A 22,579-nucleotide genomic window follows, 5' to 3' on the forward strand; every position below is an offset into this window, starting at 1 on the left:
AATCAATTATAGTAAATTTATCATGTGATTAATTACTTTTTATAAATTATACATCAATTACATTATATATAATTAATTCAAATTCGATGAATCTGATCAGAACACGCGGTAGTTTCTAATAAACGATCAAAATGTTTTTCTTTCAGCGGCACGAGGATATTTGTTGAGAAGTGGTACGGCCTATCGCTCCAATATGCAGCTATCTATATAAAGGACTCAAACTTCAGCTTCTCCCAACACTCCCACCCTCATCTCTTGTGTATTAGAAAGAGCAAAGAAACAGTTGAGATATGTTGAAGCACAGCTTCCACAACTCCCACTCCACTCCCCAAACCCTAGTTCCGACGCACAAGCCTTTCCTCTGCGGCGGAGGCAATGCTGCGGCTCCATTCGCCGTCGCTCAGAAATATTCCGTCTCCACTGAAAAACTGAAGAAAATTCGACTCCGGCGGACCGCCACCTCCAACGGCGTAAAGGCCGCCTTGACCGCCACAGAGAAGGCCACCGACGTTAAAGCGGTGGTCACCGTGCTGCGGACGGTGGGGGGCGTCCTCACCCACCTCGGCTGGGACCGAGGGCTCGACGATATAACCGACTTGCTTGGTAAAACGCTTCTCATCGAGCTTGTTGCTGCGGAGCTCGATCCTAGTAAGTGATATATAATATTATATATCACATCGATTGCAGATAAAAAATTTGAGTGATTTATAAATAATAAAGTCTCATCGATATTGTAATTAATATTTTAAATATTAATTTGAAACAACAAATTAATAAGATGGAGGCAAATTAAAAAATTAATCTATAGATTAGATTGTATGTGCATTAATTGTCCATATCAGGAAAAGAGGGATGTAAGTTAAACTCTGATAATAATATATAGAGTTGGTTGTGAGGTTTGAATCTTAATTGTCACACATAGAAAGTTCTTTGGAAAAAGAATTTTTTTATATTGAGTTCAAAGTTTAATTTGTATTTGAAGTATATTATTAGATGGAAAAATGCTTTTTTAGTCCCATAAAATAAGGGTAGAATTTGTTTTGGTACTATAATTGTGGCAGGTGTCGCTTTTAGTCCCATAAAGTTTATAATCACGTATTTTAGTTCCAAAAAGTGATGTCTGTTGTGGTTTTGGGACTAAAAAGACGTTGTTTGGGATTAAAAAATATTATGATTTTGGGATTAAAAAGTCCCAAAATCACATTTTTTCGGACTAAAAAGAAATAATTTTAAATTTTATGAGACTGAAAGTATCACCTGTCATAGTTCTAATACAAAATATTGGGCTGGAATAGTAATTTACCCCTTAATTCATATTTTTCTTTCAACCCAATACTCTATATTTCTCTTACTCTCTTTTTTGCGCACTATCTTTTATATATTTAACAAACCCACAATTATAATTATTTTTTCTCTCTCACCTTAACACTATTTTTTCTTCTCACAAACTTCTTTCTTTTTCCTCAACTCACACTTTGTGTCATTTCACTTGATGCTATACATGTATTAAATTTGACCAAAATACATAATTTAAACACATTGATTAACGTATATTAATATTATAGGTAAATTACATTGACACGCTTTGAGATTAGGCTAATTTACACAATATCTCCTATCGTTTGCAAAATTATAACTACACCTCCTTAGGGGTGTTAGTGTAAGTTTTGCATTTGAAATAGGAAGTTTAGCTGTAATTACAAGTTTACAACTATAATTTTTGGGGGTGTAGCTGTAGTTTTACAAAAAGAAGAGAGAGTATTTGTATATTTTGACCTAATATCAGGAACTGTCGATATTATTTACCATAATATTTTTATAGTAACTTTTTTTGTTTGTTCACGCACTGCGTGTGCGTGGACTGCTAGTTAAATATTAGAGTGAACTTGTGGAAACTCTACATGAACATAGCCGCCGCTTGCCTCGGCCTGCCCCAATCTTGACAAATGTTTCAATATATAACTTTTTACAATAGAAATATTTAAAATTTTAAAATATCAAACGTTTTGTAACCCCGGAAACATTTTGAATTTTGACTACATTACAAAATCTTATCCAAATAAATTTACGTTTTAAATTTGTGCAAACAACATATCTGATTATATCTGATTGTGTTTCGTATTTCTGCTCTGTATAAACTATTAATTTGCTGAATTGGTTTTCTAATTAATACGAAACTATAAATTTGATTCTCAAATTTGTAATTTTGATGTTCTAAATATTACCTATACATTCATTGTTATTTAGTTTATAAGAATCTTTTTAGCGAGATGTCTTTTTATAATAAAATCATAATACTTATACAAAGTTAGAACGAAGTCGTCGATAATCACTTAAATAAAAAATCAAAGTTATCTTATAATAACTTGCCAAACTAGTTTTTCCAAGAATTTGAAGAATTTAATCATTATATATTATTATGTTGATCTTTGTATATATTTAAGTTATGGATTACATTTCAATAACAACACCAACTTTAGAAATATAACAGTATCTAATATAGTAAATCCAACCAGATCTTATATTCTTAAAATTATAACTCACACCTTAAAATCCACTTCCCCAATAAATTCCAAAAACACCCCAAACATGGCGGAACTATGCTAAATTTGAATGCATAATTTGTTGAAAAACTATTTTCAGAGAAATGTGGGAATAATAATTAGAAATTGAAATAATATAATTTAAATATTTTGAGAAATGATATAATAAAAGGGTTAAATACAGTTTACCTTATTGAGTTAATCGAAAAGTGCAAAAAAAAATCCATGTGAAAAAATAAAGTGCATCATTTCAAGAGTGATTTTCAGCTTTTGGATGAAAATACGAATTCAGAATTGGATTTGCTCGAATTTAAATTAATATATAGTAAAATATAGTATACTTGTCTTGTAATTCATGTACGTTTTAAGAAAAATTGATTAATGACAAGTATATTACACTTAGTTTGTAATTGATTTGATTCGACCAAATATAATTTTGATGATTTTGGCTCCACAAGAACACCCCTAGAGTGATTAGGAGCATTGCTTCTGCTTCTTAAATTTGGAGGGAAAAAATAGAACGAGAGATGCTTCTAGCTGTTTTGAATTTTTTATAAGCAACTTCACTTTATTTCAAATTATTTTATCTTCGCTTTTTTTTTTGTTTTTTTTCTAATAGGAAAATTCTAACTTTCATTGAGTAATAGAATTAGAAACAAAAACAGAATGAGCATATATAGTGCGGTAACAATGAAGAGGTTTCCGCATGACTGCCTGAGTTTTTAATTAGCTAAACAGTGGGCAACAAAATTGCCGGTTCTACCAACAATACATATTAATTTTTTTTAAATAGAAGTTTTCGCAAACAATAATGGATATATATATATTTATTTACATAGTATACATAACTGAAAATGACTGAGATTAGTAGTGTCAATGGATGTTGAATTTTATAGTGGTCCATATAATAATAAAGCCATTTACCTCCTTGTCGAGATTATTTATTTGTTTTTTTTCCAAGCAAATATTCGGACATATTTGAAAATTTATGTCACTTTCATCTCAAGTTGCCTTTAGAGAAATAAGTGTACAATGATGTGTTAGTCATTTGTACCACTATTAATCTACGTCTTGTTTCCATCAAGAATCCGGACAGGAGAAACCAACTGTCACGGGGTACGCACGTCGGACTGGGAGTGATGAGAACGAAATCTACTATGAAACTTCCTTTGAGATTCCGGAGGACTTCGGAATGATCGGTGCAGTGCTGGTCGAGAACGAACACCGCAAAGAAATGTTCGTCAAGAACATCGTCCTCGACGGCCTCTCCAGCGGCCCCGTCGACATAACTTGCAACTCGTGGATACATGCAAAATTTGATAACCCTATCAAGAGAATATTCTTCTCAAACAAGGTTAGTTTAGTTATTTTGTTTTATTTGTAAAAAAAATTGCCATTCATTTCAAACATTATGAATTATTCGATTCTGATAATGAAATAAATGACAAAAAAGATATTTCCTATTATTATTATTGTAGTTATGGTGAAAGTTGATATATATATATATGTATATATGTGGTCCATATGTATGAACTCCCACTAGGCATTGGTGTGGTCCTTGTTCTGTGGGTCCTACAGATGGCCTATTTATTCTATGTTGGAGAGCATGGCAGCCTACCTCCTCTACATCTATACTATTTTATTATTGGCAGTCGATCATTCTCGATGTGTATATTATTTAAAAATTATATTTACATCATTGAATTATGTATGTAAGTGTATCTATTTTTAAAAATATAAAAAATAACAAAGGCATCTTTGTCGAAATAATTTAGTATTGATAGAATAAAAATATTTTTTTGATTGACCTCGTATGTTTTTTATTTTACTCCCTGAAATGTGTTTCGTTAAAATTTTTTCTCAGAAAATACTTTTAAAATTTATTTAATAAATATTATTTAAAATTTATAGTTTAATCTAAATTATGTAATATAAAAAACAATTACAAGCTCAAATATGCAAATATACTTTACAGAGTAAATTATTTATGTTAAAAAATTGATATAAATATGTGTAAAAAAAATGCATATAATTTTCCATACTAAATAAAGTAGATGATTATTTTGTAATTCTAACAAATAAAGAACTAAAAAATAAAAAATATACAATTACAAAACTACTAGTATGGAAAATATAAATGATCGATTTATAACTCTAGACCACGTTTAATTGGGATGATAAGGTTAAATAATTAAAATAATATAGTCTAAGCCCGACTAAAATTACTGTTTTAATTTGCCCCAATAACTCTAATAACTTATTTTGGTGGTATGAGTTATTGGGCTGTTGGAGATAATTATAAAAATAAGTAAACGGCTTATATAGTTAATTTTATTTTTTTTAATTAAAATTAATTCTATGTTCCATTGAGTCGAATACCTGATGTAAACGGGATCTTATTTTGGGTAGATGGTTTTCTTGAAGAATTTACGTATCTGCATGTGCAATTGAAAGAACCCTAATTTAGAAGATTGGGCACACACACAGACACACACTTATTGTTATGAGGAAAACTGATTTGAACGGGATGATGGACGCAGTCATACTTGCCATCTCAAACTCCAAGTGGGCTGAAAAGATACAGAGATGAAGAGCTCGGGATTCTTCGTGGAGACGGCACAGGCGAACGCAAGACCTCTGACAGGATATATGATTACGATGTCTACAACGATCTCGGCGATCCCGACGAGGATGAGGATTTGGCGCGCCCCGTTCTCGGCGGCCCCGAGCATCCCTATCCTCGCCGCTGCAGAACTGGCCGGCCCAGAACTGAGAAAGGTGAGCTGCAGGGTGTTAATTTTGTTTCGAATTCTTGGCTGCAGAATACCTGTTTGTCAAACATACATTATTGTTGTATCAGTGTAGTGTCGAATTCGGAAATATAATCTATATACGTAAATTTATCTCAATTTTATGCATGTAAATTGGCAGATCCCTTGTCAGAGACAAGGACCTCAAATGTTTACGTGCCAAGAGACGAGGCATTTTCGGAAGTGAAGCAGGCGACATTCTCAGCAAAAACTGTGTACTCGGTTCTTCATGCATTGATTCCACAAGTGCAGAGTACCATCGCCGGTGACAAGCCATTTCCACACTTCACAGCTATAGACGTTTTGTTCAATGAAGGAGTCGAGCTGGCGGATGCAAACACTGGTACTGGTTTAGCTAGTATTATACCCAGGCTTGTGAAGGCTATCTCTGATACGGGGAACAATATCCTGCGCTTTGAGACTCCTGAATTCCTCGACAGTAAGTGCATGATCTTTGTCCCGGTTCGTGCGTTTGTGTGTGTGTGTAATATGTGATTTTTCGTGAAAATGTTGTGAGGGTGATCCTTTGTCTTAAGCTGCTTCTCGTTATAAATGCAGGGGATAAGTTTGCTTGGTTTAGGGATGCTGAATTCGGAAGGCAAACTCTAGCAGGTGTCAATCCATGCGCCATCAAATTAGTCACGGTATGCCATTCAAGTAAACTTTTCTCTATTGATACACAACTTAAATTCTTGATTGATCGCATATTCTGCTAGTGAAAGTGGCAACTGACGGCAAGTGGTTGTTTTTCTAGATTATTGTCATAATACGCTCATGTAGAAAATTGGTTTCAGATTTATTTTCTCTTACACTTTTCTATGCTGCACATAGAAAGCTAGTTCAGAATTCATGCGTAATTCATAGTTGGAAATCAGTCAGTTACAATAGAAGCATAGTTCTAAATATGGCAAACTGGTAACAGGAATGGCCACTGAAGAGTAAACTTGACCCTGAGGTGTATGGGCCTGCTGAATCGGCAATCACAAAGGAGCTGGTGGAAGAAGAAATCGGTGGGTTCATGACAGTTGAAGAGGCAAGAACTGACCAACTGTACCTCGGAATAATATATATTGTTGTTCTTATCTTAATCCATCTTTTAATTTGTGCAGGCAGTGAAACAAAAGAAGCTTTTCATTTTAGATTATCATGATTTGTTAATGCCTTGTGTAAACAAGGTAAGAGAGCTCAAGGGGACAACTCTTTATGGATCCCGGACATTGTTTTTTTTAATGCCTTCCGGCACATTGAGGCCCTTGTTCATTGAGCTCACCCGACCACCAGTTGACGGGAAGCCCCAGTGGAAGCAGGTGTTCCAGCAATGTTGGGATGCCACTGGTGTCTGGTTGTGGAGGCTGGCGAAAGCTCATGTTCTGGCTCATGACTCTGGTTATCATCAGTTAATCAGTCACTGGTAAGTTCTCATTTCTATCATTTCCTAATTCGTCATTTATAACCTTCTACGCGAAACTATAGATTTGTTACTTCTAAAGCTCATTTGACTGTCATATAAGGAGATACAAAGGAGAATAGGAATCACATCACACTCATGTTGTTACTACTCCGTACATTTCCAGCAAGTCTCTGATTATTCATTTGAATATACTTGAAGTGTTATGATTGTTAAATGGGCGTGTTTCCGATTTTAATGAAATCAGAAGAAAAACTCGTAACACGAATACTGCTCTGGATGGCATATCACAGGTCCACTCAGAATGGAATGAATTGCTAACCGAATGCTTTACTTGCGACATAAACTCCCTGATCTGAAGCTTGCAGAAGTATAACTTACTCATTTGAACTCAATCACTTGTTGGAATTTGTAGGTTACGAACTCATTGTTGCACAGAGCCTTACATAATTGCGACGAATAGGCAACTAAGTGCAATGCACCCAATTTACAGACTGTTGCATCCTCATCTACGATACACAATGGAGATCAATGCTTTGGCTCGTGAGGCACTTATTAATGCTAATGGAATCATTGAGAAAGCATTCTCCCCTGGCAAGTACGCCATTGAATTGAGCTCTATTGCCTATGACCAGCTGTGGCGGTTCGACCTAGAGGCGCTACCAGCCGATCTAATCAACAGGTAAACCAGTAGATAGTAGATATGAAGTCTATATAATGCTGTAGAAAAACAAACGATGTCACTTTACTATTTGTTCTAATCTAAATTATTCTAACATCTTTTTCCATTATTGTGGGCTTTGGTATGCCAGGGGAATGGCTGTGGAGGACCCAACTGCCCCTCATGGTCTGAAACTAATAATTGAAGACTACCCTTACGCCAATGATGGTTTGCTTATTTGGGATGCTATTAAAGAGTGGGTGACGGACTACGTCACTCACTACTATCCAGAAGCAAGCCTTGTGCAATCAGATAATGAGCTCCAAGCATGGTGGACAGAAATTCGAACAGTGGGACATGGGGATAAGAAGGACGAACCATGGTGGCCAGAGCTAAAAACTCCTGATGACTTGATTGGTATTTTGACAACTATCATTTGGATAGCTTCAGGCCACCATGCTGCTGTAAACTTTGGCCAGTTTGATTTTGGAGCATATTTTCCCAACAGGCCAACCATTGCTCGAACTCCGATGCCAACTGAAGACCCGAACGAAGAAGAGAAGAATGAATTCTTGGAGAGACCTGAACAGTTCCTGCTAAACTGCTTCCCATCACAATCTCAAGCAACAATAGTTATGGCCATTCTAGATGTTCTATCCACCCATTCTCCTGATGAGGAGTATATTGGAGAGCAAATCCAGTCATACTGGGAGAAAGATAAAATTATCAAAAGCGCGTTTGAACGGTTCACCGGACGATTGAAGGAGATCGAAGGAATCATCGATGCTAGAAATGCAGATACAGAGCTGAAGAATAGGGCTGGGGCTGGATTGGTGCCATACGAGCTTCTGAAACCATTTTCTGAAGCTGGTGTGACAGGAAAGGGTGTTCCAAATAGCATCTCCATTTAGTTAACAATGTCTTCTCCAAGCTTCTTGGTGTTGTTGCCAGCAAATATGGATCTTTCATGCATCAAACTATGTTTTCTTGCTGGAACCACAGATTGTGAACGTGTGCAAAACAAAACAAATGATTGTTTTCTACTCGGATAGTTTTCTCTAAAATAAGCTAAATCTCACTTATCAATTACTTATACTTAGTACCCATCTAAAATATTTTAAAATTATAATTTTACGATTCGTATTTTGGGGTAGCTCTACATCTAATGTTGGGATACACTTAATCTCACTCCAACAATTATTCTACTTATTATATCTTTCTTCTATGTTCTACCGATTGACCCTAGTAAGTATGTAACAAGAAGACTATAGATAAGACGCATGAGGTGGTGATCTATTTGTCTCCCTTTATTACTAGGAAGAAAGAAAAAGACAAAAAGACGTGGAAATTCTAAGTTCTGTGTGAACAATTATTGGAGGAAAGAAGTAATCATGTTTGAAACGTTGGATAATACTTTGTATGGATCAAAATCTGCATGCACATTTCACCTGCTTCTTTTTATATTTCCAAGGTCTTGCTTGATTTGGATTCTTTATTTTAAATTTTGTTATGTCTTTTATTTTAATTAAAATATACACTCTACATATATATAAAAATTATGTTATTATTTAATTCAAAAAATTATACACATAAAAAATATAAATAATATAAAAAATATAACAAAATTTAAAATAAAAAATTCAATCAAAATTTTGTTGACGCTATCACGACTATTGTAGTCATATACCGCCTCAATTCAAACCACAACCACTACATTTTCATTCATTAAATGTGCGTGTCCATGATTTTAAAGGTTATGAATTCGAATCATGTCATGTACGTGAGATGTTGTCTACTGCATAGTAGAAGTTGTTATTTACTGTAATAGTAAGTGTTATTAAACAGGATATGATTATAAAATTGTCATTAAAAATATATATTAAGTGACAAAAATTTTGATCTTGTCACAATAGAATTTTTGATACTGATAAATTATATATAAAATTATCACTGTGTATAATTAGTGTCATCTATAATGATAATTTAATGACAACAAAAATATAGTGACAACCATTAATTATCACAATTGTTGACACTAAAATTCTTGCTAATGATAATTTAGAAACAAATATTATTACTTTTGGAATTATAAAATTCATTATCTTGAAAAAATAAAATTTAATATTGTTATTATATATATAATAGCCAGTGATAATATTAAAATTATCAATTAATTTCTTTCGTCCCTAAACTTCTTTCTCTTTTTGTAGTGTGTTTGATTACCTACATTAAAAAAAAATAACATAAAATTTTAATACTTACTAGATTATACATAAATTCCAAATGAATGATATATATATATATATATTTAGTTATCGAATTAGAACTAATCTAATATTTCTATAAATCAAATTACTAATAAAATTCGTATAATAAATTTTCAGATCCCTCTTGCTTTAATTTACTTCTGTATTCGTCCCTGATCAAGTCAATTATTAATTTTTTTTTGTTATTTATATAAAATATTTTTAAATATTATTTCAATAATTGTTTGGACTCCTCAAATTTCACTTCTGAGTACGTTCCTTAATTCGTACACACACACTATATATATATATATATATATATTTTAATATAAAAAAACTTGCTACACTCACAAATAGCAGTTATGGTACCACCGTGTCAATTTTTTAATATAACAATTACACCCCTAATTAATCTATCCTAATATATATATAAAAAATTCTGTATACTTACAACTGATAGTTAGTGCCAGAACTGCACTATTTTTTTAAATATAATAAGTTATATTCCTAATTAGATAATTTTAAAAGTTAATTATAATTTTTTTATTATTATTTTTTAACAAAAGTGATTCCAAGTCATTTTAACACCACTACACCAATTCATTTGTTATGTCGATAATACCATAAATTGGTTTCTTTTATTTACTTCTTTCTTTCTTTCTTTTTAAAATTTGATTTATTGGTTTATATATTTTATTTTTATAATTATAATAGGATCAATTACATTTAGACCCCTTCTAAAAATTAAGTTGTATTTTTCCCCAAAAAAGTTCTGAAATTATATTTATATCTCACTTTGAAAATTTACTGTTTACCACTGGCCGGTTTTGCTAGGATTTTAATGAAAAATACAGACTTTAGCAAAATAAAAAAAAATATTAATTTTTAATTTTATCCAATATTTAATATTTTCATATAATAATGTTTGTACTTATAAAAAAAATGTAACGATATTAATCTCATTCTATACGTATATTACATTTATCCTTTATAAGTATAAAAATATACATAAATATGTTAAATGAGAGACAACATTAAAAATTTATGTAATTTTTTTACTTACATTAACCCTGAATCAAAAAGGTCATGTATAAACTAAGAATTTTTGAAGGTGTGTAAATGTAAATCCAAAACTTCTGTCTAATTTATCACGCAGCTAATTAAATAAAATAGGAAGTAGAAAAATATCTAAATTGCATTAACTGTTGATTCCGTACATGTAACTAAGGGCTGAGACTTGAGCTCCTTCCTCCAATGCCAAAAGTGACCAAAACCAAACAGCCACCTCCAGTCCTTGTGCATTACTATCTGAAAACGACAACAGCAGATACACTATACGACATGTTGAAACATAGCTTTCACAAGTCTCACTTCACTCCCCAAACCCTAATTCCCACGCACACGCCTTTGCCCTGCTGCGTCGGAGCCAATGCTCCACCGATTTTGGCAATTAATCTCTCGACCAAAAAATCGACAAATATCCCACTCCGCCGGATCAGCGTAAAGGCCGCCGCCTCCTCTACCTCCGACGATAAGACCGCCACCACCACCGTTAAAGCAGTAGTCACCGTGCTACAAACGGCGGGGAGCGGCGCCGTAACGAACCTCAGTTTGAGCGGAGGGCTCGACGGTATAGCCGACTTGCTTGGTAAAACCCTTCTTGTCGAGCTTGTTGCTGCGGAGTTCATACTCATTCGTGCAGCTGCGATGATAGACACTTCCCTGGTGGTCCATATAATTAACGTCTGATTCACGTCGCCATTGAGACTTTTCTCCAATATGTATTTGTTAGTGCCCATGTGGAAATTCTTACTTAAATTAGGTTTTATCTAATTAAATTAATTATAAGTCAAGTGTAATATATATAATATATGATTGATTATTTTTTCTGAACTATATATCAATTGTACCGCAAATGAGTTGCATTTGTCGTATAATTAGCTCAAATCCCTCCAAATCTGATCTGTGTTAGAATTGCACGTAGTATATGAGTTAAATCATAATGTGCTCCAATGAGGTTTTGTATATATAATACAAATAAGTTTCATTGTTTGAAATATTATCAATACCCTCTGATATTTTGATGAAATTATGTAATTTTTAGATATAAGCTTAGAATTATCAACTTTGTCATTACTGTATTTTTTTATTTTTTAATAGAATTAAAATTTATAAAAAAAATCGAATAACGCGGATACAAAAACTTTGAAAAATCGTAAAAGAAAATTATTCACTTAGTCAATGAAAAAAATTCAAAAAATTATAAAAAAATAGGAACATTAATAACTCATGGTCCAACAACATTTTGGTCAGTTCATCATAAAAATAAGATGAAAACCTAATAGATTGGACTAGTTGTTAGATGACCGTTAAAAGCTAAATATTGATAATGTCCCAAGCAACGAAATAATATCTATAATTATGCTAAATCTCAAGAGACCTCGTTGTAATTTACCCTAATAGGCTGTATATATATTCGAATTAATTTCTTCAATTTTTCTTATTTCATCCCAAGAAAATTGATTATTTTGGTACATTTAATGAATACATGCAATTTAAAAATTATAATAAATGAAAATGCATCAACCATAATCAAATAAATCAATGTAAAAATTTTAGTTATTGGGTGACTATGGTTAATCAACAACTATATATATCCTTGTTACAACCAAAGTATATATTTTCAATGGTTCTTTGTATTACCAAAACATCCTAATATTCATGATTTTTTTTAAAAAAAAAAAAGAAAAAAAAGTTAATGTTGAACCTCACCTGCAGGCAGTAGTCATTGTGCAGCGTCTGGTAATTAATTATTATTTACTATCATTTTTGAAAAATTCTTTTTCATATATATCAGGTTTGATTGATTGGATATATCAATTAATTAGTAAGTATGATCACATTGTCTTATGATTTATCATTTTTTTTAATTGTACCCTAATCACATGATAAGTAAATGTGCGCATGACATAATTGATTCAAATCTTACTGTACCCCATTTGAACGTTTCACGATTTATAATTAGCCATGAAAAAGTGCAAATTTTGACATCATATTGGTCCTTATCATGACCTTTATGGATTTTAATTTGTCTCGTTTTTGTGATGAACAAAAAGTCGGGACTCGAGAAACCAACTATCACTGCATACACACGCCAGGCGGATAAGACGGAGAATGAGATACAGTATGAGTCGTCAATCGAAGTTCCAGAGGATTTCGGGGGGGTTGGCGCAATGGTGGGTGGAGAAGGAACAACACAAAAGAAATATTCGTGAAGAACATAGTACACGATGGCTTCTCTAGTGACTCCATTGGGATACATCCCCAAATTTGATAACCTTATGTAACTAGGTTAGTATTATCTTTTTTTATTAATTTGTAAGTTTGAGTTGAATTTTAGTTTGCTCATTTTCACGTGTTTATAATCGATTTTTATACGAAGTGTTTTTGTTTTTTTTTTGTGTGTGTGTGTAGAAACAAATGGGCCAAAAATTAAAAGTTGTCACTTATCAAGTTATAGGTCCTGTTTTGAAAAATTAATGAGTTTTAACTTAGTTGACGAAATTTCATAGGTTCAAATCCACTCATGTTTTGATATTGGTTTAATTAATTAAGCAAAATTGTAATTTTAGTTGTGTATGTTGAGTGTAGCAACTGTCGTCTTATCACTAACGCATTGGTAGTTTTAGTCCTAAAATTTATGATTTTGGGGTAATTTCAGTTCTTCTATCGAAAATTCTGCCGAAGCAATGGGGAATTTTTGAGAATTTTTTCAGGTGGACAAGAAAATTGCACATGACATCTTATGTGGTAACCATCTTCTAGCTGTTTTGGAGGACATTGAAGGCATTTGTTGGTCATTCTTCAGTTTCAGCCTTTGACTTGCAATCGATGTTTTGAAAATCAGATCGATAATTGAATTATTGGGTCACTATGTCACTTGTTTGACCAATCAGACCGATTGAAAATCGATTAATTCAAGACATACTATATATATATAGCATATTAATATTATATATCAATAGATTAAATAAATACAATTTACAACAATATTTTATAAAAATGTACAAAACTTGTAAATGAATACAATCTATAATAATTTAACAATAAAAATCAACAATCCTCTTGGAGTAAGCAAATTAATTCAAGATTCAGACTATCAAAATTTTAAACCCCCAAAATACATTATATTAATCGAGTCTGCTGTGTCGAAGTCAGAACATATAATCTATATGTGCTTTGCAGAGAGCCAAGGTGCTCCAGTATTTACGTGCCAAGAGATGAGGCGTTTTTGGAAGTGAAGCAGGCGACAATCTCAGCAAAAACTCTGTACTCAGAGCTCCATGCATTGGTTCCATCACTGCGAACTTCCTTAATAGACAGTAACCTTGGATTTCCCAACTTCACAGCTATAGACGCTCTGTTCTGTTCAACGAAGGAATTGAGCTTTCAGATATACCAACGAATGGTTTTTTAGGAAATATAATACCCACGTTTCATAGTGCCATCGACAAAGGGAACAGTCTCCGGAACTCATTGACTATATATGTCTCCGTTCGCTTGTGTGTGCAAGATGTGACTGAAGCTGTTGCTTGTTATTATTGCAGAAAATAAGTAGTGATGCTGAATCGGCAATCACTACGGAACTGGTGGAAAAAGAAATAGGAGGCTTCATGACAGTTGAATAGGCATGATCCAACCAACTAAAGCTTGTATTTGATCTATATTATTCTTTTTAGCTGAACCTATCTTTTAACTTATGCAGGCGATTAAGGAAAAAAAGCTTTTCGTTTTAGATTATCATGATTTGTTAATGCCTTATGTAAACAAGGTAAGAGAGCTCAAGGGGACAACTCGACCGCTAGTTGATGTGGAGGCAGGTAATCAAGCAATCTTGGGGTGCCACTGGCCTCTGGTTGTGGAGACTGGCTAAAGCTCATGTTCACTGGTTGTCATGAATTAGTCAGTCACTGGTAAATTCTCATTTCTATCTCCCAATTGTCCCTTAAAAACTTTGTTGGAAACATATAGATTTTGTTACTCCCAAGGCTCATTTAATTTTCACATCACTTAAAACTATGTTAACGCCAAGTCTCGGATTATTCATTAGAATATATTAAATTTTATCATTAGTCTCTTTTTTGGCAAATAATTTCATCATCAGCTAGAATGGTTGTGCTCGAAAAAGAAGTTTTAAGACATTTACTGCTTTGATGGCATATCATAAACTTTAAGGTCTGATTGAGATAGGTCCACTTAGAATAGACTGAATTACCATCAGAATCTTGTAGTCCACTTAGAATAGACTGAATTACCATCAGAATCTTGTAGTTGTGATGGAAAGCCATGACTGAAGCTTGCAGAAATTATAACACTACTTCATCAAATCCAATGACTTCCCGTTATTTGCCCCCTGCGAACTCATTGTTGCACAGAGCCTTACATAATCGCAACAACAAATAGGCAACTAAGTGCGATGCACCCAATTTATAGACTGTTGCATCCTCGTCTACGGTACACAATGGCTATGAATGCTTTGGGTCGTGAGGTCGTTATTAATGCTAATGGGCTCATTGAGATTGCATTCACTCCTGCCAAGTACTCAATTCGATGGAGCTCTTTTGCCTATGACAAGCTATGGCGATTTGACCTACAGGCACTGCCAGCAGATTTGATCAGCAGGTAAACCAGTAGATAGGAGTGTTAGAAATAATATATTGTTGTAGCAAAATTACATTATGTTATTTTCCTATTTGTTTTGAACTGAAATTATTATTATCATTAATTTGCACAGTGGATTGCCAGGGGAATGGCTGCGGAGGATCCAGCTGCACCTCACGGTCAGAAGCTAACAATTGAAGACTACCCTTATGCCAACCACGGTCTGCTTATTTGGGATGCTATTAAGCAGTGGGTCACTAACTATGTCAGCTATTGCTATGCAGAAGCAAGGCTCGTGTAATCGGATAATGAGCTCCAAGCATGGTGGACACGAATTTGGACAGCGGGACATGGGGATAAGAAAGATGAACCATAGTGGCCAGAGCTAAAAACTCCTGAGGACTTGATTGGAATTTTGACAATTATCATTTGGATAGCTTCAGGTCTCCATGCTGCCGTAAACTTTGGTCAATTTGACTTCGGAGGATACTTTCCAAAAGGACCCAAGACTGCTCGAACCCGGATGCCAACTGAAGACCCAAACTACGAAGGAAAGAACTGATTCTTGGAAAAGCCTGAGGATCCTGCTAGAATGCTTCCCATCACAACCTCAAGCAGCATCATTTACAGCAATTCAAGATATTCTATCCAACTATTCTCCTGATGAGGAGTATACTGGAGAACAAATTCTGCCATACTGGGCAGAGGATAACATTATCAAAGGCGCATTTGAACGGTTTAATGGGCAAATCAAGATGATTGAAGGAATCATCGATGCGAGAAATACAGATACAGAGCTGATGAATAGGACCAGGGCTGGGTTGGTGCCATACGAGCTTCTGAAACCATTTTCTGAAGCTGGGTGACAGGAAAGGGTGTTCCAAATAGCATCTCCATATAGTTATCAATATCTTTGATATATAAATCTTTTTAGGAGTTCTAATGAACCCTCTCTCTTTTTTTGTGTCTCTCTGTCGCTTCATTTCATGCCACAATTGGGCACTGATAATTATGGATTAATTTGACAGTCTATGTTGTTCGGATTGGACCGTTAAACAAAAAAACACATCACTGTTTGAGGCACTAACACCTATTATCTGGTGCTGCTAAAAGTTGCCAAACATTCTGGGAGTTTTGGGTATCTCAAGCCCATCTTTATAGTCTACATAGTTAGACCGAAAAGGAAACTGTAACCCGAGCTCCCCCGAAAGTTTGTTTTATACTATTTGAAGAACAGCCCAAAATGGAACCAAACATTGCATAGATTGCTCAACCTTGATGTAATCTGCCATTACCGAGAAAACCTGATTCTGTTTTAACTGAACGGCTCAGCTTATAATTCTTGGAAGAAAAGATGATTCTGGTTTAAGTAGGTTTTACAGACTGATCTTCACAAGAAAAAGGAAACAGAAATTCACATCAATTATGGTTAAGTCATGCTAAGCTCCACCAAGGAAACAATAACAGCAACTGTCTAGGCTCATATCTTTATGGTAGTAAGAGTGATCAAGTTTCGCAACTCTCTTACATCATAGATTCATAGAAACACAACAGCTAGTTAAGCAGAGAGCTAAGAATATGTAAGACTAGTACAAGAGAGAGTTTGTTTTGAATGGCAGAGACTTCAGGCATCAAACAAGAAGAAGATTTCATTTTTACATGGTACGATGTCTCACATAGTATGGGTACATTGAAGAGCATTAGAAGTATGATCAGCCAAAAAAACAAGTCCGAGGTTGAAAGAATCCCAAATAAAATGCATAGAAAGTGCAAGTAATACTGGAAGAACTAAAGAAGAGATGTCAAGGGTCTCACTTCCACTGGCCCATGCGCTATTCTGAGAAAGAGTCACTGTTTCAGCAGCAAATCACTGTCTCAGTTGCACTCAACAACTGCCTCAGCAGCCCGACGGGGCTTGTTCTTACGCCTGTTCCCATTTGGACGAAAACCATTTGATTTTTTCAGTTCCTCGGTGCTTGGTTTTGTTTCATTTCCATTTTCCTCTATCACTACATCAACTTTCTCCTTCACTTGACCGTTCCTTTTTCTCTTTTTCCCATTCTGTGTCACAGTTCTATTTTTCAAGTCTTTGTTTGGTGCACCAGTTGCTTCCTCACTGTCGTCATCTTCTATTCTTTGAGCTTCATCGTCATCAATTTCATCTTTAAGTGGTTTCTGCGGTCTTCCCCTTCTCTTCTGAGCAGGAATTTTTTCTTCCTCACCACTCCCAGGATCGTCTTGATTAGTCACAGAAAGATTCTTTCCCTTGGCTCGACCCCGCCCCATTATTTTACACCTATAGGTTCAGACAATTTTTTTGATATTTCTGCAAACAAAATGCTATAATCTGTTACTTGACAAGACAAACAACCTAAACATCAAACTCTTGGAAAAACAAGGCTGGTAGTTCAGTTCAAAGCACAGAGACTTATAGCATCTCCTAGAGTTTTTTAGCCAGTGTCCCAATTGTTGAACAATATCAAACCAAGGCACATGATCTTCTATGCCCAAGCACAGATGAAGCAAGTATGAACTGAATGTCTACAAAAGCATCCATATAATGAAAAAGCTCAAACGTCAATTCGGTCACGGCAAGGACTTCACTAATGAAAAATACATGAAAATAGCGAGCAAGAATTAGCACATTGGTAAGCATAAGAATTAAAAACCAGCAGAGGAAGGTATTAAATCACATTTTAAAACAGCATTCTAATTCAAACTTCGTTCAAGCTACGCACAGAAAACATTAAGCTAGGGGATTAGGCGAAAATTCATGGAGAAACTCCATAAGAATAGAAGACAAGAACTCTAAGCAAACAAACCAGGAGATTGGGCAGAGGTTTTGAATATCAGATACTTATCTGTGCACAAATTTTTAGCAACTAAAACTTCCACCCGGCGTAGTGAACATCCTACATGTAACTTCAACTTTTTCACACAACAAAACCATAGAACCTGTTGAAACTGTCTGTAGAACAAACTGATACTCAAGGATATAAGATGGCTAGAACACAGAGATATGGTGTACACAAACAACACAGACTTGGAGCATCCGCGACAATTCCAAATTGCTGGATTTTTGGGAGAATTTGCTTCTGCTCACATAGAAATAAAGGGCCGAAAGCAACCACTGATAGAGAATGACCAACGAAACACAACAAATAAGTCTAGGCCGAGATATACAACAAAGACCAAACTTGTACCAGATCCAGAAGCACCATAACTACTTTCTTCTTCAACCTAATCAGGCTAAAACCAGCCATTCATACCAGAATTAGTTGATTAACTCTATTTAACATACAATCTACAAAGACATAGTCATACAAGTAAACCAAAAGAGATAAAACTGTGAATCAAGACAATCAAAGAACAAAGTACAGACTGAAAAACTTAATGTTAAACCAAAGCAAATTCGATATGATGTTGCAGGGATATATTGAGAGTAGGACACCAACTTCTATTGTCAAAAACGACGTGCAAAGCAGAAAAGGGATAATCTTTACAAGGTCATTACCATGTTAAACCAATCAAACAAATTAAATACAGATCCATGGACTGGTGGAACTGCAATAAGCCATAAGATTCAAGATTCTCACGTTACCCTTCTAACAATTACATAACAGCACAAAAACCAGCAAATACCTGACTTTAAAGAAAAAACAGAAACAAAAATCAAGAAAATGATACTCACCAAGAAACCCATCACAATCAATCTGTTAAACCATGTGCGGAACAGATACTCGAAACCCACCAAAGCGCAGATTAATGTTCAATCCCAAGATTCTGAGAAGAAGCTGAAACAAGTTCCAAAGTGTTGTTATAGTAAAAAAGACACGGTCTTTGAAGGGACTGCAACGAACCCAGATCAAGAAATCTAGAAACAAGAACAAAGTGATTAAAAAGATCAATGATTTGCTAGTCCGTGAATGAACAAGAAGCACAAAATCACACCAAAAATGGGCAAAACAAAAGCAAACTGGAAGCAGAAAAGCACACACAGATGGCAGCACCCTCCGCGCACGCACAAGAGAGAGAGAGAGAGAGAGAGAGAGAGAGAGAGAGAGATGAGAAGCGTGAAGAGATATTTGATGATTGGGTTTGCAGATTCTGTGTGAGCGCAGTGTCAAGTTTGTATAATCTACACTAGCTACTGTACTTTTGTGTGAATCCCAATTTCCAATTTTTTTTTCTTCAAGGAGTTTCACTTTTTTTATCTAACAACAGTACTTTGACCTTTTTTTTTTTAAAAAAAAAAACCTTAAATAATAAAAAAAAATAAATCACAATAAATTTCTCTAAAATTTAGCATAATTATAAAAATTTTCTTATTCACAAAATTATCAAATTTTGATATTTGATCAAATCATGTAATTCTTGGATTGAGGCATGAAATTATCTACTTTACTCTTATTATATTTTTTTTTAAAAAAAAAAAATCATCAAAAAAAGCCAAACCATTCGAATGAAAATTTTAAAAAATAAAATTATAATTTATAGGCCACAATCGCGTTTACAAAAAATAGATAAAAACCTAACAGAGACCAACGAATTGAGCTACGATCGTTAATATAAAAAAGTATTGGTAATTTTCAAATAATAGAGAAGTATCTATAATTATAGTAAATTTAAGGAGAATTCGTTGTTATTCACTCTAAAATAAAAATATTTCATGAAAATTCCAATTTTTATGGGAAAACTATGTTTGATTTTATTTTTTCACTTCTCGAAAGAAAAGTCAAAATTATTTTTTCAATATTTAAAATACGCAAACACATATTTCTATCTTTCTTTCTTTATCTACTAAAAATAAAGAAAAAATACCAAACAAACACCTTAAATTTCGGCCCATGTCTTTATAAACATACAGTTCAGTATATCTTAACTTATTTTTATTTATTTTATATTAAATATAAAATTTAAAATAAAAATTCAATAAAAATATACACACATATCTCGATTTTCTTTTTTTTTTAAAAAAAAAAAGAAATAAAACCACCTCCAAAAAGAACCAAACAGACCTTATAATTAAGTCGAATTTTTTAGTGAAGAGTGAGTTTCCTCATGAAATTCAGCACAACTAATTCAAAATCCTTTGTTGTTTGTGTAGTGTAGGCCACTTACATTTCCTCCCCCATAATTAAATGGTAATGTTGACCGTTTAATTTAGTTTTTTTTTAATTGAAATATATAATTATTCAATAAAATAATATTCATAAAGTAGTAAACGAAATTAATATAATAAATATAGGTCAAAAATATTAGAAAATTTGATTTTATTGTGATTCAATTGAACATACATGTATATGTAGACCATTTCTTGGGAGGGAAAATACAGAATAAGTTTACACAAGCAGTAATTATACGATTACATCAAATATTTTACTATATCGAACAATTGAGTAATATATTAATTAAAAATTCACATAAAGTAGTACAAATATTCCTATATTCAGGGCGAAAGGATTCTAAATCATAATTTCAAATTTATTCATGAGACCTCAACCTTTACGAGTAAATTATGACATAATTGTTAAAAAGTGGTAGAGGTTTGGTGAGTATTAATGTAATTTATATTAGGATAAATTACAACGAGCTCTCCTAAAGTTTGATATAATCGTAAATACTCCTCATTATTTAAAAAATTACCAATACCTCCCTTATTTTAACGGTTGTCTAACAATTAATCCGATCCTAGTCTTCGTTAGATTTTCATCGAATGTTTATAGTCAACTGAACAAAATGTACTTATGGATTTTGAATTATGATTTTTTTATTATTTTTTGAAATCTTCTGAAAAAAATTTATAGATTAAGTGGATATGTTTTTTATAATTTTTTGATTTTTTTCATCCACTTCGTCTGATTTTTCTTATAATTTTTAATTTTTTAAAAAAAATACAACAAGGTTAAAGTTGATAATTTCAGACCTCCATCCAAGTATTACACAATTTTATCAAACATAGTCGGTACTTATAATTTTTCAAATAATAAAAGAATATTTGTAATTATGTCAAATCTCAAAAAAGCTTCTTGTAATTTACCGTTGATATTATTAACTCGTTATTTTTTCATCAAAGTGTTTTTTCGTCAATATATATATATATATATAAATTGTGATATTTTCTAATTATTTATAAAATTGTCAAAAAGTACTCTGTTACTAAAATTTCAGTTACTTTTCATTTAAAAATTTATGTTACAATTATTAAGACAATCATTTGGCAACAAAGATTTGTTGCTTTTAAATTATTTTCAATTCCAATTACTTATAAGTCACTGAACCTTTAATTTCAATTAAAAAAAATACTAACTTGAATATATTATTTTAAAAATCACATTAACAATTCAATTTGAAATGAGTGTAAGAAAAATCAAAATAAGTGCACTGTGATTAGCCACATTGACACTATATTGTGTGGGAGAAGAAAAGATAAAATGTAAAGGAAGAAATGGTGCTTGCTTCAACTTTAATGCATCCCAAACAAGGAAAGTGGGTTAATAATCTTTTTTTCTTTTTGGTTACAAAAATCAAAGTGTGGTTAATATCAACAGTCCCATTACAAAGGATTACGTTTGCGCTACGTGTGTAAAAGAATTTTTCTTTTTTTATTATAAAAAAATTGAAAAGTAGGGTGACAAGTTATCGACTCGACAAGAAGTATGCCTCTGTATTGTATGCTTCAGTCAGGGTCTCTGTAGCTAACTTATTATCACAAATAATTAAAATTTAATTACGTGAAAATTAACATACAGATATCAGAACATGCATGAATAAAAGATTTTCTATCTCGCTTTATTGTATTGGTATTCCGTCTAATTTTTAAAAGAAATATATGTCTAATTTCACATTGATGTGATGCCAATATATGATACTAAAATGTAACCAAAGGTATATAAAAAGAAAAGTGGGGTTAGAAGGGTTACCCCATGGGATGAGGGGCCCAGAATGAATTAGATGAGCAACCGTCTCTGGGCAACTAAAAATAACTTCAATTTTGTGAGATTGGTGAAACTTTCATTACTTGACAAAATAATGACAATATGGGTCCTCTCCTTCATATTGTTGGAAGATTTGTCTGATCGCTTACTTCTCACATACTTGCAAGAGTTTTAGGTTGTCTTTGGTTTTTAGTTTCATTTCCATTTTTCACTTTTTAAGTGGAAAGATTTGTTTTTTTTCTTTTTACTAGTTGGTATTAACAATTAAAAGATATGTATGCATATATAAAGTAATAAATGAACTGAAAAATG

General features: G+C 33.2%; 2 protein-coding genes and 1 pseudogene across 5 annotated transcripts; 2 read left to right on the top strand and 1 right to left on the bottom strand.

The window, feature by feature from the left end:
* The first annotated feature begins 251 nt into the window (after positions 1 to 251).
* On the top strand, positions 252 to 8,465 carry LOC105163543 (linoleate 13S-lipoxygenase 2-1, chloroplastic). Its single transcript, XM_011081940.3, has 9 exons — positions 252 to 648; positions 3,629 to 3,897; positions 5,084 to 5,321; positions 5,475 to 5,792; positions 5,912 to 5,997; positions 6,276 to 6,386; positions 6,463 to 6,764; positions 7,177 to 7,443; positions 7,574 to 8,465. Exons 1-9 carry the CDS (start codon positions 291 to 293, stop codon positions 8,331 to 8,333), a joined length of 2,709 nt encoding a protein of 902 aa, XP_011080242.1. The 5' UTR covers positions 252 to 290; the 3' UTR covers positions 8,334 to 8,465.
* A 5,439-nt stretch (positions 8,466 to 13,904) lies between these two features.
* Positions 13,905 to 16,356, top strand: LOC105163602 (linoleate 13S-lipoxygenase 2-1, chloroplastic-like; annotated as a pseudogene). The gene is made up of 2 exons (XR_016065944.1): positions 13,905 to 15,350; positions 15,474 to 16,356. The product of XR_016065944.1 is annotated as a linoleate 13S-lipoxygenase 2-1, chloroplastic-like (transcript).
* A 596-nt stretch (positions 16,357 to 16,952) lies between these two features.
* Positions 16,953 to 19,446, bottom strand: LOC105163541 (uncharacterized). 3 transcript variants are annotated; one of them, XM_011081937.3, is made up of 3 exons: positions 19,281 to 19,440; positions 19,021 to 19,203; positions 16,953 to 17,655 (listed from the first exon to the last, which is right to left on the bottom strand). In XM_011081937.3, exon 3 carries the CDS (start codon positions 17,613 to 17,615, stop codon positions 17,205 to 17,207), a length of 411 nt encoding a protein of 136 aa, XP_011080239.1. In that variant the 5' UTR covers positions 17,616 to 17,655; positions 19,021 to 19,203; positions 19,281 to 19,440; the 3' UTR covers positions 16,953 to 17,204. The 3 variants fall into 3 exon arrangements, with proteins under 3 accessions (XP_011080239.1, XP_088737875.1, XP_011080240.1); XM_088881749.1 differs by having other exon boundaries at positions 19,328 to 19,432; XM_011081938.3 differs by having other exon boundaries at positions 16,953 to 17,625; positions 19,021 to 19,446.
* Positions 19,447 to 22,579: the final 3,133 nt, after the last annotated feature.

The sequence above is a fragment of the Sesamum indicum genome, linkage group LG6 (genome assembly GCF_026168435.1).
Source record: "Sesamum indicum cultivar Baizhima isolate 11 linkage group LG6, ASM2616843v1, whole genome shotgun sequence".
In the NCBI taxonomy this organism is placed as follows: domain Eukaryota; kingdom Viridiplantae; phylum Streptophyta; class Magnoliopsida; order Lamiales; family Pedaliaceae; genus Sesamum; species Sesamum indicum.

Coding starts and splice junctions, on each gene's coding strand:
- LOC105163543 (XM_011081940.3), top strand. CDS start 291: ATGTTGAAGCACAGCTTCCACAACTCCCACTCCACTCCCCAAACCCTA. Junction 6,387..6,462: donor GGTTCATGACAGTTGAAGAG/GCAAGAACTGAC, acceptor TAATTTGTGCAG/GCAGTGAAACAAAAGAAGCT. Junction 6,765..7,176: donor CATCAGTTAATCAGTCACTG/GTAAGTTCTCAT, acceptor TGGAATTTGTAG/GTTACGAACTCATTGTTGCA.
- LOC105163541 (XM_011081938.3), bottom strand. CDS start 17,615: ATGGGGCGGGGTCGAGCCAAGGGAAAGAATCTTTCTGTGACTAATCAA.